The sequence below is a fragment of the Lonchura striata genome, chromosome Z, assembly GCF_050655825.1.
Source record: "Lonchura striata isolate lonStrDom1 chromosome Z, ASM5065582v1, whole genome shotgun sequence".
NCBI lineage: Eukaryota > Metazoa > Chordata > Aves > Passeriformes > Estrildidae > Lonchura > Lonchura striata.
The window spans coordinates 3,902,330-3,916,626 of NC_140740.1; the positions used below are offsets into that span (position 1 = coordinate 3,902,330).

Sequence of the window (14,297 nt, forward strand, 5' to 3'; positions counted from 1 at the left end):
TGAGTAAAGGCACGTGATAAATACACTTACAGTTACCAGCAGTAGTTGTTCCTTGTTCAGTTATGTTTTTTATTTCTTAACTATTTGCATCTACCTCAGAGGGAATTGTTTTTATCAGTGGATATTCTGTAAATGCAGGGATGCCCAGGCCCCCTCCATGTTCAATTCAAGGAGGAAAAGGTCCTTGAAATGCTGGTCTGCATAGCGATACAGACCCTAGGATTTACAGGAGTGTGATACCTATTAGTATATTCCAGTATATTCTAGTTCTGGCTTCAGAGATTGCTAATAGTTAGAGGATAAAACTCAGATAACTCTGTTCATTTCAGAAATGCAGTCCTAGGCAAATTGGGGTTTATGTTTCAATCATATGATTCTTCACTTTTAGAATTTTCTACACAAGTCATTGGTTGATTTTAGTGGATGTTAATGAGAAAGAGTTATTTCTTCTTATTTACACATAAAAGTGTTCATTTCTGGTTTTCAGTTTTAAATTGTTGCCTAGGAAAATAAGGCTTGTGGCTTGTTTAATATTTGGCAATGCTTATTTGGAGGAGAAAAAACCTCATTGTAATTTTTGTGTGGCTTTCCAGTTTATTTTTTTTTTGCAGCTTTTCATCCTTTTAGATCAATAGATTTATTTTGGAAGTTCTGGCTATAGTCTCTTTCTTCAGTTTACCACAGGGCTTATGCTGTTACCGCATACTGGACTTCACAAGTGAAAAGATGCTTTTTCCAGTTTTGCTAATTTAAGAACTAAAAATAGAGGGTTTACATACTTTGTCTATTAATATCATGAAAAAAGGTTTGATTCTCCAGCAGTATAGACAACACAATCCTGACCACAGAAACCAACATTTTTTAGTTATGGGTTTCTGTTGAGCACAGAGTTTGTGATTTGTGTTAGAAGCTTCTAAAAATATGTGAACTGTAGCTTGCTCTTTCTGAAGGAAAGGTAAGTCCTAGGTGACCTGAACTTAGTTGTGGTAAGTGCTAAGTTGTGCTAAGGAACCAAAAATAGATACAAATTTTTCCTGTGTAGAAACATAATTTAATATCCATAAATAAGGTCTAGAAAATAGTGATGTTAAAAGAGAAATGTTAAAAGAGCGTAAGTGCTTAGGAGACAAAGAGCATGGGAAGTAGTCAGTAAAGAAAGCCAAAATTGGCTGCACTAATTGAGGACATTGAGAGAAGTCCATCTCCTCATACATTTCTCATGAAAGGAGGTAGTTGAATACAGACATGGCAGTCTGTTCATGGGATCTTGTGCTAAAACTCTGTTAATTGCTCTTGTATTGAGTAATTCAGGTGGCTCACACAGTAAATTCTTTTCTGTGCACCTAAACAAAAGTGACTATTTTCTTCTGCTCATTTGATAAAATTGCAGCAAATGAATGTCAATCTTATAGCTCTTGCTATTAACACTCAATAGAATTGAAGAGGTTAATGAAAAAGAAGGTATGCACCTGGCATTTCCTTTTTGATTTTTTTTGTGGCCCATTTGCTTAAAGAAGATAAACTCAAGTGAAGATACTCTTACAAGACGTTCCAAGGAATATAGTCATTCATTAAATCAGGCCCTAATCATGTTTAATTCACTTCCCTATCTACAAAAACTATTTTTAAGAACTGATGTTCTTAAAGCAAAGCTTGGGAATATCTACTTTTTCCTTAATTATTTCTACTTCTAGTCCAAGGAAGACCTTTTGAAGTTAAAGAGATGTTTTTGGAGGACACTTTATGAAGTACTGGGTATACAAACAAAGAGATGGTAAAATACAAAAAAGAAGCAGCAAGGTTGGTGGACTTGTTAATTGTTATGGCTTGACAACGGGTCTCTTTGATTGGACAACAAGTAAAATGATTCTCTGTTAAAATTCTAAAGTTAAATTGTTAAATTAGATGACGGCATGTATCTTTAAAACTCTGCATTTACATTATTGATGTAAATTGTGATTGAAAAAAGTGTTTCTACTTTCAGTAATTATATTCTTGGTTTTTTCTGTTGATAAATGTTTTATTTTTCCTAATTGTTACGAAGTAGAATTACATACATGCATGGGCTTTGCCTACATGAACACTACAGAAACATAAGATACAATATGCATACAATATGCTATTAACATTTTTAAGTGCATTCTTCAGACATGGATGCATTTAAAATATTTAGGTCAAGGAGTACTAACAACTTGACCCAAAAATAGGAGGTTCTTTTCAATTGATTAAATATTTGAGTATATTGATCTCAATATTTGAGTAGTTTTCCTGACAGCAGAAAGTAATTATTCTCGTGAGTATTAAAAATTATTTTTAAAAGGCCAACCCCAAAGCTGTAGCTTGCAGTCCAAACTACGCATTTATCATGGTGCTCAGCTCTGATCCCTGTGGTAGAAAAGCTCATTTGGGACACTGATGGCTTCTACTGTTTCTTTCACTGGTACACAAAAATTATTTGTTACATGCAAGAGTTATATCACTGCTCTTTGGCATTTCGCTTCTGGAGAAAGATCTGGATTGAGAATTGTGTAGAAGTTATTTATTAATCTCGTTTGAATGCAGCAAGTTGCAGGCTTAGTGGGGTTAAGCAACCTCCTTACCTTGTTCTTATAGCAGATTTTTGCAGTGGTGCACTTTAGGTGCCCTTAATCATGGAATTTATATTGGACTGGTAATAATGTTCTAGGTTAAATAAGAGATCAAATAGTTTTAACTTTGTGATTAGATATAACTATTTTTTAAAAACTGAAATTAATGGCTAATTAGAATGACTGTAAAATGGATACCCTTTATCTTACTGAGTGGTGTTCTGCTCGAGGAAATTATAGTAAGCCGGAACCTGAGAGACCAAGATTTAATCCAAGGACAACTGAAGAGTGTAGTCTGTTGGGTGATGATGGTGACAGAGTATTTAATCAACTAGTAAGTTTTTCCTTTTGTTGGGAGATGGATTTAAATCTGCTTTAAAAAGTGTTTTCTGAAGATGCTACTCCTAGTATATTAACATATTTTATAGATTATTTTTTTTAATTATCAAAAACTACTCTAAGAAGAGAGCCTGACAGAGGAATGGTTGAACGACAAGGGACATGATACTGTAAAATTAATCCAAATAGGGAGGGCTACGTGACTGCTGCAAAGTTTGCATGGCCCTGAAGAGTAGATGGTGTGCAGAAAGCAGGATATTGAAACTGCTTGGTATGTAGAAGTAGATAGAGAAGAACAAAGGGGTACTAAGCTGTTCTAACTGCAAGGCCAGCTGGACAGGCATGTATCGATCATAAAGATAGTTTTAAGATAATAGTACAAGTCACATAGCAACCAATCATGAGCTTGGCTTTTGCAATATGTATGAGCTAATTAACGAACATATATAAACTGTGTAATCTGTTACAATAAACTGAGACTTGATGATCATGATATCATGAGTCTTGTCTCCCGCGGCATTCCCTCTAACAACTCTAGCCAAAATGTGCTTTTCCTTTACAATGGTTTGCACACAACCTTTCTTCAGCTTAAATGGCTGAAGTGCCATTGCTTAAAGTACTTGCATGATGCAATAAATGCTTTAACTAGTACCTGAATGCTGGATTTCTGATTGTTACTTGGAAAAGCAACTGTTCCAGTTTTTCGTGTGTAATATATGAGAATAAAGGTAAAGGAAGACATCTATCTTTCAATACTGTTCTTTCTCTTCAGACTGAAAAGGATGTGAGTTGCCTTGAACTATAGTTAATAAAAGAAATGGATTCTTGTCTTTCTGACATCTGATTGCATAAAGATATTGATGCCTTTGCTCAGGTGTTCCATCTCGATTTAACTGAAAATGTCAGTGGTAACTGTCATCTTATTACAGAAGAGAAAAAATGATAACACAATGACTTTGTATCGGAAAAGTGAATAGAATTAGCAGAATTAATGAATTGTTTATTTTTTTTTTTGTCTGTACTTGTTTTGAAGTATGAACAGATGCTACAATGTGCCTAAAGTAGTGTTAAATTCATATTAACTGAGTGGTGGGATGAAGTCAGAAAACAAATTCTGTCTGGCCTGGATTTTAAAAGTCATGTAAGCTGTGAGAACCCCGGGTTTGGTTTGGGGTCTCATGTCATGGTAAAGTCTCTCCTCCAAGCCGTGCTTCCAAAGAAAAACTCCGCAGCCTCTTGTTGTTCGGTCTCAAGGCAGTTTATTGCGAGTTATCTAACAGATTAGGTTCACGGGCTGCGGCTGTTTGATCAGCAGCCCAGCAGAGACACACACACTCCTGACACCCTGACTGTCCAGTGTCTTCTTCTTCTCTCTCCCCGCCCAGGGCTGCTGCTATCTTTTATAAGATATATTACGTATAACATGTTTACAGTTTTCCCCCAATACCTACTACCTATATTACCAAGTGCTTTTCTACTCTAAACCAATCTGTGAGTGCCAACATCACCAAGAACATGGAGGGAAGGAAGAAGAAGGAGGAAGAACAGGATCAGCCCACTTTCCTCCATCTTAGAACTTCTGACCCCCATGTACAAAGTAAAAGCCCCCCTGTACAGGTGCTAAAACACCCATGTACAATACTAAAAAAGTTTCCCCTCTACTTTGTAACTACTTTTACTATACTATCTAACCCTTTGTGACTGCTTGTTCCACCTCCAAAGTTGGTAACTCATTCCATGGCTCAAACTAAAAACCACAGCTGTTTCCAGCTGTCTGCCCGGGTCTAGAATGCTTCTGACCAAGACCTGGAACCTCTAAAAATGTCTGAGAGACATTTTGAGTTCCCAAAACAAAAGCTGTGTGACCTCATAGGGTCAAATTGACATCACAGAGATGTCTGTGTGACATCACAGAGATGTCAGTGTGACCTCAAAGAGATGTCTGTGTGACATCACAGTGATGTCATTGAGACAATCCAGAGGTGTCTGTGACATCCCAGAGAGCTGTGTGACATCACAGTGATGTCATTGTGACATCAAAGAAATGTCTGTGTGACATCACAGAGATGTCTGTGTGATATCACAGAGATGTCCATGTGACACCACAAAAAGCAGTGTGACCTCATGGGGAGAAAGTGACATCAAAGAGATGTCTCTGAGAGATCACAGAGATGTCCGTGTGACATCACAGAGATATCAGTGTGACATCAGAGAGGGCTCTGTGACATCCCACACACATCTGTGCGACATCACAGGAGGTTGTGTGATGTCACATAGATATCCATGTGACATAATGGACAGTTCTGTGCAATTGCAGAGATGTCAGTGTGAAATCACAGACAGCTGTGTGCCATCACAGAGATGTCAGCATGACATCAGAGAGCTGTCTGTGTAACATCACAGACAGCAGTGTGACATCACAGTGATGCCATTGTGACAGCCCAGAGATGTCCTTGTGACATCACAGAGAGCTCTGTAACATCACAGCAATGTCTGTGTGACATCACAAAAAGCTGTGTGACCTCATAGGGTCGAAGTGACATCACAGAGATGTCTGTGTGATGTCACAGGGATATCCATGTGACATCACAGAAAGCTGTGTGACATCACAGAAATGTCAGTGTGACATCACAAAAAGCTGTGTGACATCACAGTGATGTCAGTGTAACATCACAGAGAGCTGTGTGACATCACAGTGATGTCTGTGTGACATCACAGAGAGCTGTGTGACATCATGGAGATGTCAGTGTGACATCACAGAAATATCCATCTGACACCACAAAAAGCTGTGTGACCTCATAGGATCAAAGTTACATAACAGAGATGTCAACGTGACATCGCAGAAATGTCTGTGTGACATCAGGGAGAGATATCAGTGTGACATCACAGAGAGCTGTGTGACATCACAGTGATGTCATTGAGCCATCACAGAGAGCTATGTGACATCACAGTGATGTCAATGTGACATCTCAGAGAGCTGTGTGTCATTGCAGAGATGTCAGTGTGACATCACAAAGAGCTGTGTGACATCACAGAGATGTCAGTGTAACATCAAAGAGATGTTTCTCTGACATCACAGACAGCTGTGTGACATCACAGTGATGTCATTGTAAAATCCCAGAGATGTCTGTGTAACACCAAAGAGAGCTGTGCGACATCACAGACATGTCCCTGTGAAATCACAGACAGCTGTGTGACATCACAGTGATGTCTGGGTGGCATCACAGAGAGCTGTGTGACATCAAAGTAATGACATTGTGTCATCACAGCGAGCTGTGTGACATCCCAGAGATATCTGTGTGACATGACAGGGAGCTGTGTGACATCACAGTGATATCAGTGTCACATCACAGAGATGTCTGCGTGACATCACAGAGATGTCACTGTGACATCACAAAAATCTGTGTGTCCTCATAGGGTCAAAGTTACATCACAGAGATGTCTGTGTGACATCACAGAGATGCCATTGTGACATCAGAGAGAGCTGTGTGACGTCACAGAGATGTCAGTGTGATGTCATAGACAACTGTGTAACATCTCAGAGATGTTCATGTGACATCACAGAGAGCTGTGACATCAGAGTGATGTCATTGTGACACCACAGAGAGCTGTGTGAAATCACAAATATATCTGTGTGACATCACAGAGAGATGTAGGATATCACAGAGGTCTCCCTCTGTCATCACAGGAGGTTGTGTGATGTCACAGAAATGTCCATGTGACATCACAGAGAGCTGTGTGAAGTCACAGCGATATCAGTGTTACATCACAGACAGCTGTGTGACATCGCAGATATGTCCCTGTGACATTCCAGAGATGTCTGTGTGACATCACAAAGAGCTGTGTGACATCACAGTGATGTCATTGTGTCATCACAGATATGTCTGTGTGACATTACATTGATATCATTGTGACATCACAGAGAGCTGTGTGAAGTCACAGATATGTCAGTGTGACATCACAGAGAGCTGTGTGACATCAACATGATGTAATAGTGACATCACAGATATGTCTATGTGACATCACAGTTATGTCAGTGTGACATCCCAGAAATGTCAGTGTGACATCACAGAGAGCTGCGTGACATCACAGATATCTCATCCTGACATCACAGAAATGTGTAAGTGACATCACTGAGAGCTGTGTGACATCACAGAGATGTCTGTGTGACATAACAGGAGGTTGTGTGACATCCCAGTGATGTCCATGTGACATCACAGTGAGCTGTGTGACGTCACCAATAGGTCAGTGTGACATCACAGACAACTGTGTGAAATCACAGAAAAGTCAGTATGACAGCATAGGGATGTCCATGCGACATCGCAGGCAGCTCTGTGACATCACAGTGATGTCATTGTGACATCACAAAAAGCGGTGTGAGCTCATAGGATCGAAGTGACATCACAGAGATTTCCGTGGCTGCACCACTTCTGCTTTGGTTCCTGCCTGCATCTAGAAGTGCCACAGATGTGCCAAGTGGGGCCAGTGGCCCATTGTAAGAGGCCGTCTGAAGACCCTCACTCATTTGCCTGCCGATTGCCACGAGCAGGAACTCCCTTCCCCTCTGCAGTTCCGGCTTGGAGAAGGCAACAGTGCAGGTGCAGCCGCTGCACCCTTACGTTGCTGTTCCCAACGAGGCCCGGCAAGAACTTGGCAAGGAGTTGGCAAGGACTTGGTGAAGACCCAGCGCAGACACAGCACGGAGCGGCCTGCTGCAATTCCTGCTTCACTCTCCACCTATTAGCCAAATGAACTGTTGGGGTGACTCTGGTGGTCTCTCACTGAAGACCCCTCATCTGCCTTGCTACCACCATGACAGATGGAGATCAAGAACCCTCTCCCCAAGGACTGAGACTGAGACCTCTACACCAAAGAGTGGGGGGGGGGGAATGACCTGACCTGTTCTTCTCCAGTAACTTCAATGGACTTATTCTTCATTGTGTTTGTTCAGCCTGGGTGATTTTCTGTAGATACACCTGTACCCCCCAGAGCAATTTCAATAGACTCTCATTGTTCTGCCTGTTCCCCCCTTTTCCCTCTGTGGACTATAACTAGACCCCTGGGTTAGGTAGGACTTTGGAGACTCTCCCCAACACAAGACGGATCCCCATCGTCCGGACCAGTGAGGACTCCGCCTGTGTTGGTAGCTATTCCCATCTCCCCTTCTCTCTCTCTCTCTCTCTCTATCCTTTTCTATTTCTTTTCTGACCCCACTATCGCATTTATTGTTTTGATCCCTAATAAAGGTGCATTTGTTGTGATTAAACTGAAAGTCCTCTGCTGTTTGTCTTTTGCACTTTGGGATCGGCTAACGAACCATCACGACACTCCGCTATAAGCGGATCGTGACATTAAAATTGGCGTCACGGATAGGATTTCTGTCCAGACAGAAGGGTCCAGGTTCTGTGTAGTCTGTAACAGGGGAAGGACGTTTCTTGCCAGCCGCACCTAACCTGCCAGTCCAAAAGACTGAGCATGGTCTGGAGAGCAAGGGGTGAGATTCGAATTTCCTGCAGACTGCACATTGCCTAGGTGAAAAAGCACCCACACTGTCTTCAGAAATTGCAAATGATCTCTTAGTGCAAAAGGCAGGACACTGTTGTTTTATGTGTGTGTTTGGACTGTCTGGGAAGGAAGAGACGACTTGAAGAAACTAAGCAGAGCCTCCCAGGCAGGTTTTGTCTCTTCACCCACCCAGGGAAGTGAAGGGCGACACAGCAAAGGCTGTGTGCTTTGTGTAACTTAAGTTTGTACCTCCCTGACGTGGTTTTTGGTCCCTTCACAAAATGAGTGATAACCTTAACGATAAGGGTAAAGTTGAATTTTATGCTTTACTAGCTAAATACAATGCCAAACCTTCTCCGGGAGGAGAAGGATGGGCACAAAGTAATTGGTTTAATTTGGATAATGTGGTTGAGAGAATATGTTCTTTACAACATGATACAAAATTTAAACTGGGCAGAAATAAATCCATCTTATGCTCAGTTTTGGGAGCTTGTCTTACGGCAGCTGTAGAAACTCGCTTCCAGCGAAGAGGTGAGCAAGAAACAATAATAGACTCCCTTCAAAACTTGGTTGAAATTTTACAAAAACAATTACATGAAGAAAGGAATGAATAACATTCATTGAGAAATGAGAACTATGCATTGAGAGCTGCCTTAAAAGAGGAACATATTAACAAATCACCTAATGCTGATTCCTCTATAAATCCTGAGGAAAAGGAAACTCCTCACATTAACCAAATTTATCCTCACAAAGAACTTGAGGCAGTAAATAATTGTGAGGAACATTGCTGCTCTCACTTAAGACCCTTAATTAAAACAGAATATAACTATCTCAGTGATTATGATCTTGACCCCCACATCACAACCAAACACATACCATACACTGCCACTGAATTGGCTAAGCTTAAAAGAGAATATGGACGCCTCCCATACGAATCAGAAACAGAATATGTTTTCTGGGTGTCCCTCACTGGTGGTGATCAAATTAAACTAACTGAACAAGAAGCCAGTGGGTACTGGGGACATGGTGTCTTCTTAACAACAGGAGATAAACATGACTCATGGTCCCTGACACAGCGCACGGCTTTTTGGGCTGGGGGAACAAACCCCTTGGAAAGGGGAGATCCTATAGCTATAATTAGCACCCTCTACTAAATCCTAGAAAGTGTACACAAAGCCGCTTGTCTGCAAATGATTCACGAAAAGAAATTAATTCCTGGCTTTGAATCCCCAATGCAATTACCTGTGAAGCCTGAACTAATGACTCCTTTAATTCGTGGGCTTCCAGAAACACTCAAACCTACTGCCATAGCCTTACAGAAAACTATCATGACATTAAGCCCTGCAGAAAGACTAGACAGATTTCTTGGTAACCCCACTGATCGCACTGGATCTACTGATCCTGGTTTTACTCCACCCTATTCTCCTTTCCAAGCTGTAAATTCACAAACCAGTTCACCTGGCAGTAATCATAAAATTTGGACATGGGGTGAAGTTGCAGAGGATTTGATCAATTATTGTAGAAAATATGGACCTGTAAAAACCCCGAAAGAGAAACCAGAAAAATCAGAGAAAACAAAAGGGATTCGGTCTATTGAGACTCCTTACAGCAAAAATCCAGGAAAGGGAAAACAGAATCCTAACCGCCAGCATTGGTGGTCACTCGGAGTCCGGAAGGGGGTCCCCAGAGAAGTGATGGTTGGTCTGCCCCTTGATAAATTACAGAAAATAATAACTAATTGGCACTATCGAAAATCAAATCCATCGGTTCAACCCAGTACACACCCTAGTGCACCCACTCTTCCTCAGAACATGGGCAGCAAACCAACTCTCCCTCAGCCTCTCCTTCCTCTCCCAAACATGGGTAAGGAAACAACTTTCTCACCGTCCCTCCTGCAAAACAGGGGCAGTGGACAAAAACTAACCATATCACAGCTTTCCTCTCAGAACTCAGGCTGTGACCGAAAATTAACATTCTCCCAGTTTCTCTCTCAAAATCCAGGCAGTGAGCTATCTCTTTCTCAGCCTTTTCCTCAAAATCCGAGCAGTGATTCCCGTGGTTTCAGAGATGCTGAGAAAAGGTATACTACCTTGGAGAAGGGATTGTTTGTGGTCAGCCTGGCTCTCATTGAAGTGGAAAGACTTGCACTACAACTACCAATTGTATTGAGAAGCCCTTTCAATGATATTAAGACAGTCACTACTGGGACCCTCCCTCCTGACGGGATGGCCCAGAGGGCCTCGGTAAGAAAGTGGTATGCTCAGATTGAACATTACTGTCACTTTTTCTCAATAACAGACGGAGTTGTGAAAAATTTGGCAATACAAGAAACTGAGAGCTTGGATAGCAGCCAGGACACACCTGCCTCTGTAATCAAAATGGCCCCTCCTTTTTCCCCCCAAACAATCAGCAAGTTCTTGGTTCACTGATGCCTCTGCTAAACGAGAAGGGAAGGTGTGGACATACAGGGCAGCAGCTCCCCACATTTCCTCTGGTGAACTAATTATTACTGAGGGAGAAAGCAGTGCTTGGGTTGGGGAGCTGATAGCTGTTTGGAGTGTTTTCCAACGTAAGGTACAGAATACCTCTCTTGTCTCGATCTACACTGACTCCTACGCTGTGCACCAAATGATCCTGATAATCCAGCACATTTCTCTGGCCAACCTGGTGGACATCTGGTGGACATCCCTTACTACAGGTCTGGTACCACTTGTGCTAAAACCCCCTTGGAATGAATGTGCATGGAAAGCCTCTGGTACTCTAGGGGAAGACCATTGGATAAATACATGCTGGATAATTCCATCATTCTAACCTTTTCTGCTTCTCGCTGGCAGGAGTCTGTTGTGTTTACTTTTACAGAAGAAATCCGAGGGACATGAAGACCACCTAATCCATGATAAAATTGGTAATACTTTCCTGCATCCTACCACAACCCCAGAGCCAGAAATCAGCTGAGTGGTTGTGGCCTGAAATAATTGTGGTAGCATGCAGAAAAAGTGAAAAGATCTCTTTAAGCACAAAAAGGTTTGTACGCACCAAAGCGTACAGGATTGTTGACACAATTTTACACTAACACAAACTGCAGAAGTAGTTTGTCTTTGGGGCAAAGATACTGAAGGACTTTCTTTTAAATTTATAATAAATGCTATAACCCAAACTACTACAGTTCATACCACCATCACCACTCAAACTCAACCACCAGTTATGCTTACCCCGAAAATTTCTGAAGTTGGACCATATATAATCAGGAAAACTGGCCAACAACAAATATTGTTCAATCCGGCATGGTCTCTTAGACAAGTTAAATTCCTAATGCAAAGCAATGTCTCTGAAATTCAGCCAGCTTGTTCACCTTTCTTGCAAACTTCTTTCCATGGTTGGACGACCTTGTTGCAACAGTGAAACCCTTCTAAAACACGGATGCCAAGAGTGTTGTGAGAACAGGATTGGGAATTCTAAATAGTATTAATTCAGAAGTATTATTGAATAAATTGACTGCTACAACTAAAGATTTGACCCAATTACAACAACCACCGCAATCGTCCTTATCGGCCTTGGGAACGCATCAGTGGTTGCTAACATATTACCAACTTGGGAAAAGGTAAATGTGAATGACCATGAATTGATAATTGCGGCACTCAGTGCTACACAAAGCAATGTTTCCTTAGCCCTTATCTGCATCCAGGCACAATTATGGATGCAGTCAGTTGCTGCTTCAATTATAAGAGAAGGTGAAGAAGGCACATTTCGTACTGAAATTCAGAAAATAGTTTGGGACAGTGCCACTGACTTTGAAAAATATTTCCAATCCTGGTGGAATTTGGTGAACTTTACTTATGATCCCACCACAAACGTAGCCATGAAGAGAGCCTGACAGAGGAATGGTTGAACAACAAGGGACATGATACTGTAAAATTAATCCAAATAGGGAGGGCTACGTGACTGCTGCAAAGTTCGCATGGCCCTGAAGAGTAGATGGTGTGCAGAAAGCAGTTTCAATATCTGCTTGGCATGTAGAAGTAGATAGAGAAGAACAAAGAAATGCTAAGCTGTTCTAACTGCAAGGCCAGCTGGACAGGCATGTATCTTTCACAAAGATAGTTTTAAGATAATAGTACAAGTCACATAGCAACCAATCATGAGCTTGGCTTTTGCAATATGTATGAGCTAATTAACGAACATACATAAACTGTGTAATCTGTCACAATAAACTGAGGCTTGATGATCATGATATCATGAGTCTTGTCTCCCGCGGCATTCCCTCTAACAACTGGCGCCCGAAAACAGGGACTTCATCCGAGCCAAAGGCGAGAGAGGTGCTGCGTTGGGGTTCGGGTCCTGTGGCTGGAAGGACGGCGAAAATAAAGAGAAGAGGCGAAACGCTCTTCTCCGCGCCCTGAGTGACCGTAGAGGAGGGCTCAGCCGATACGTGCTGCCGAAGCCTGAAGGAGCCAGCAACGGTACCGACGTAATCATGGAAGGGCAAGCAGCATATGATTTATTTAGTGCTTCTCTTAGAAAAAGGCAGATTAGGGGGATTGACTTAGATAAGGATCTCCCTTCGCTATTGCATCATGCTGAGTCTTACGGCTTTTTCATTAACCGCCATAGTGTTCATAAACTTTCAGAATGGAGAAGATATAGGGATAAGTTCTGGGAATTAGTGTTAGATGAGGATAAACCGGGCAAGAAAATGAGTAAACTTTGGAGAGTGGTTGATAACGAATTGTTAATGTGTCAGGCAGAAAAGAGGGCGGTGGAAGTGATACGGACAGCTCTGGAGAAAATAAGGAATGTAAACCCTCGCTTCTCTCCAGTGAGCCAAACCCTCCGGTTCTCACAAATTTTCCCATTCCCATCTCTGCTTCTGAAATGCCTGTACCTCCCATAGACACTAGTAGCATTGAGGTGCTGGAAATTGAGATCCAAATTGCTTTATGGCAACGGGACTGGGATCCCAAATTCACTTTTTGTGAACGGGAATCAGGTAGAACGGAGCGGGCGCGGGGCCAGACAGAGCGGGGCCGGCCAGCACCGAGCCGGAGGCGAGCCCGGGGCGGAGCGGACATCAGCCGAGAGACGGAAGGCTCCTTGCTGCCGAGCAGCAGTGCAAGGGGGGAGAGGGGCATTCCTGGGGCTCAGCCGCGCTGGAGCCGGAGCAGGCGGGGCGCGGCCGTGGCGGGGGTGTCTCTTCTCCCATCCACAAGGTGACACAACAAGGACGGGAGCGAGGCGGCGCCGCCCCTCATCTCCCCGCAGCGCCCAGCAATGGCGGCGGAGATGGCGGCACAGTCCTGGTTGCCATGGCAGCGACAACGCCGAGAGCAGCAGCGCCACCGGTGGCGGGATCGCAACACTACAGCAAAAATTTCAACAGCATCTTTCCAATTTCTTACAAGAGTCAGAAGACGTAATGAAAAAGTACAGCAGGACCGAGTGTTTTCCAAGATACCAAGAAGGATGAACATTATGTGAATCAATGTTATTTCAAATATGATATGGATAAAAATCACTGTATAAAGATAGAAATGTTAGTAATGATTTAATTACCAAAAATGTCTCTGCAAACAAAGAGTTGAGAAAATGTCATCTGATGGAATTTTAGTATTGAGTTTGTAATCTCCGTCTTTGGGTTTTTATAGATAATAATATAAGTAATAGTGATTTTTAAGTTTTATAGATAATACGATAAATAGTGATTGTTAAGTTTTTGTAAGTAATGATAAGTAGTGATTGTTACTAATGTTATATGAGTGCTTTAAAAGGATTTGCTTAAACTATTTTAAACATTTCTTGTTAATAGGTTAATCATAAAATGTGAGTTGTCTGATTTTTGTGTTAAGAATTATTATTAAGGTATTAAGG

At 41.9% G+C, this 14,297-nt stretch overlaps 1 protein-coding gene across 1 annotated transcript; it reads left to right on the plus strand.

The window, feature by feature from the left end:
- Positions 1-2,896: 2,896 nt before the first annotated feature.
- LOC146763577 (uncharacterized) lies at positions 2,897-13,804 on the plus strand. The gene is given in 4 exon segments (XM_085567341.1): positions 2,897-2,922; positions 7,498-7,602; positions 8,937-8,963; positions 9,058-13,804. Coding segments are annotated over 4 exon segments (1,962 nt in total). The 3' UTR covers positions 10,862-13,804.
- The last annotated feature ends 493 nt before the right edge of the window (positions 13,805-14,297 follow it).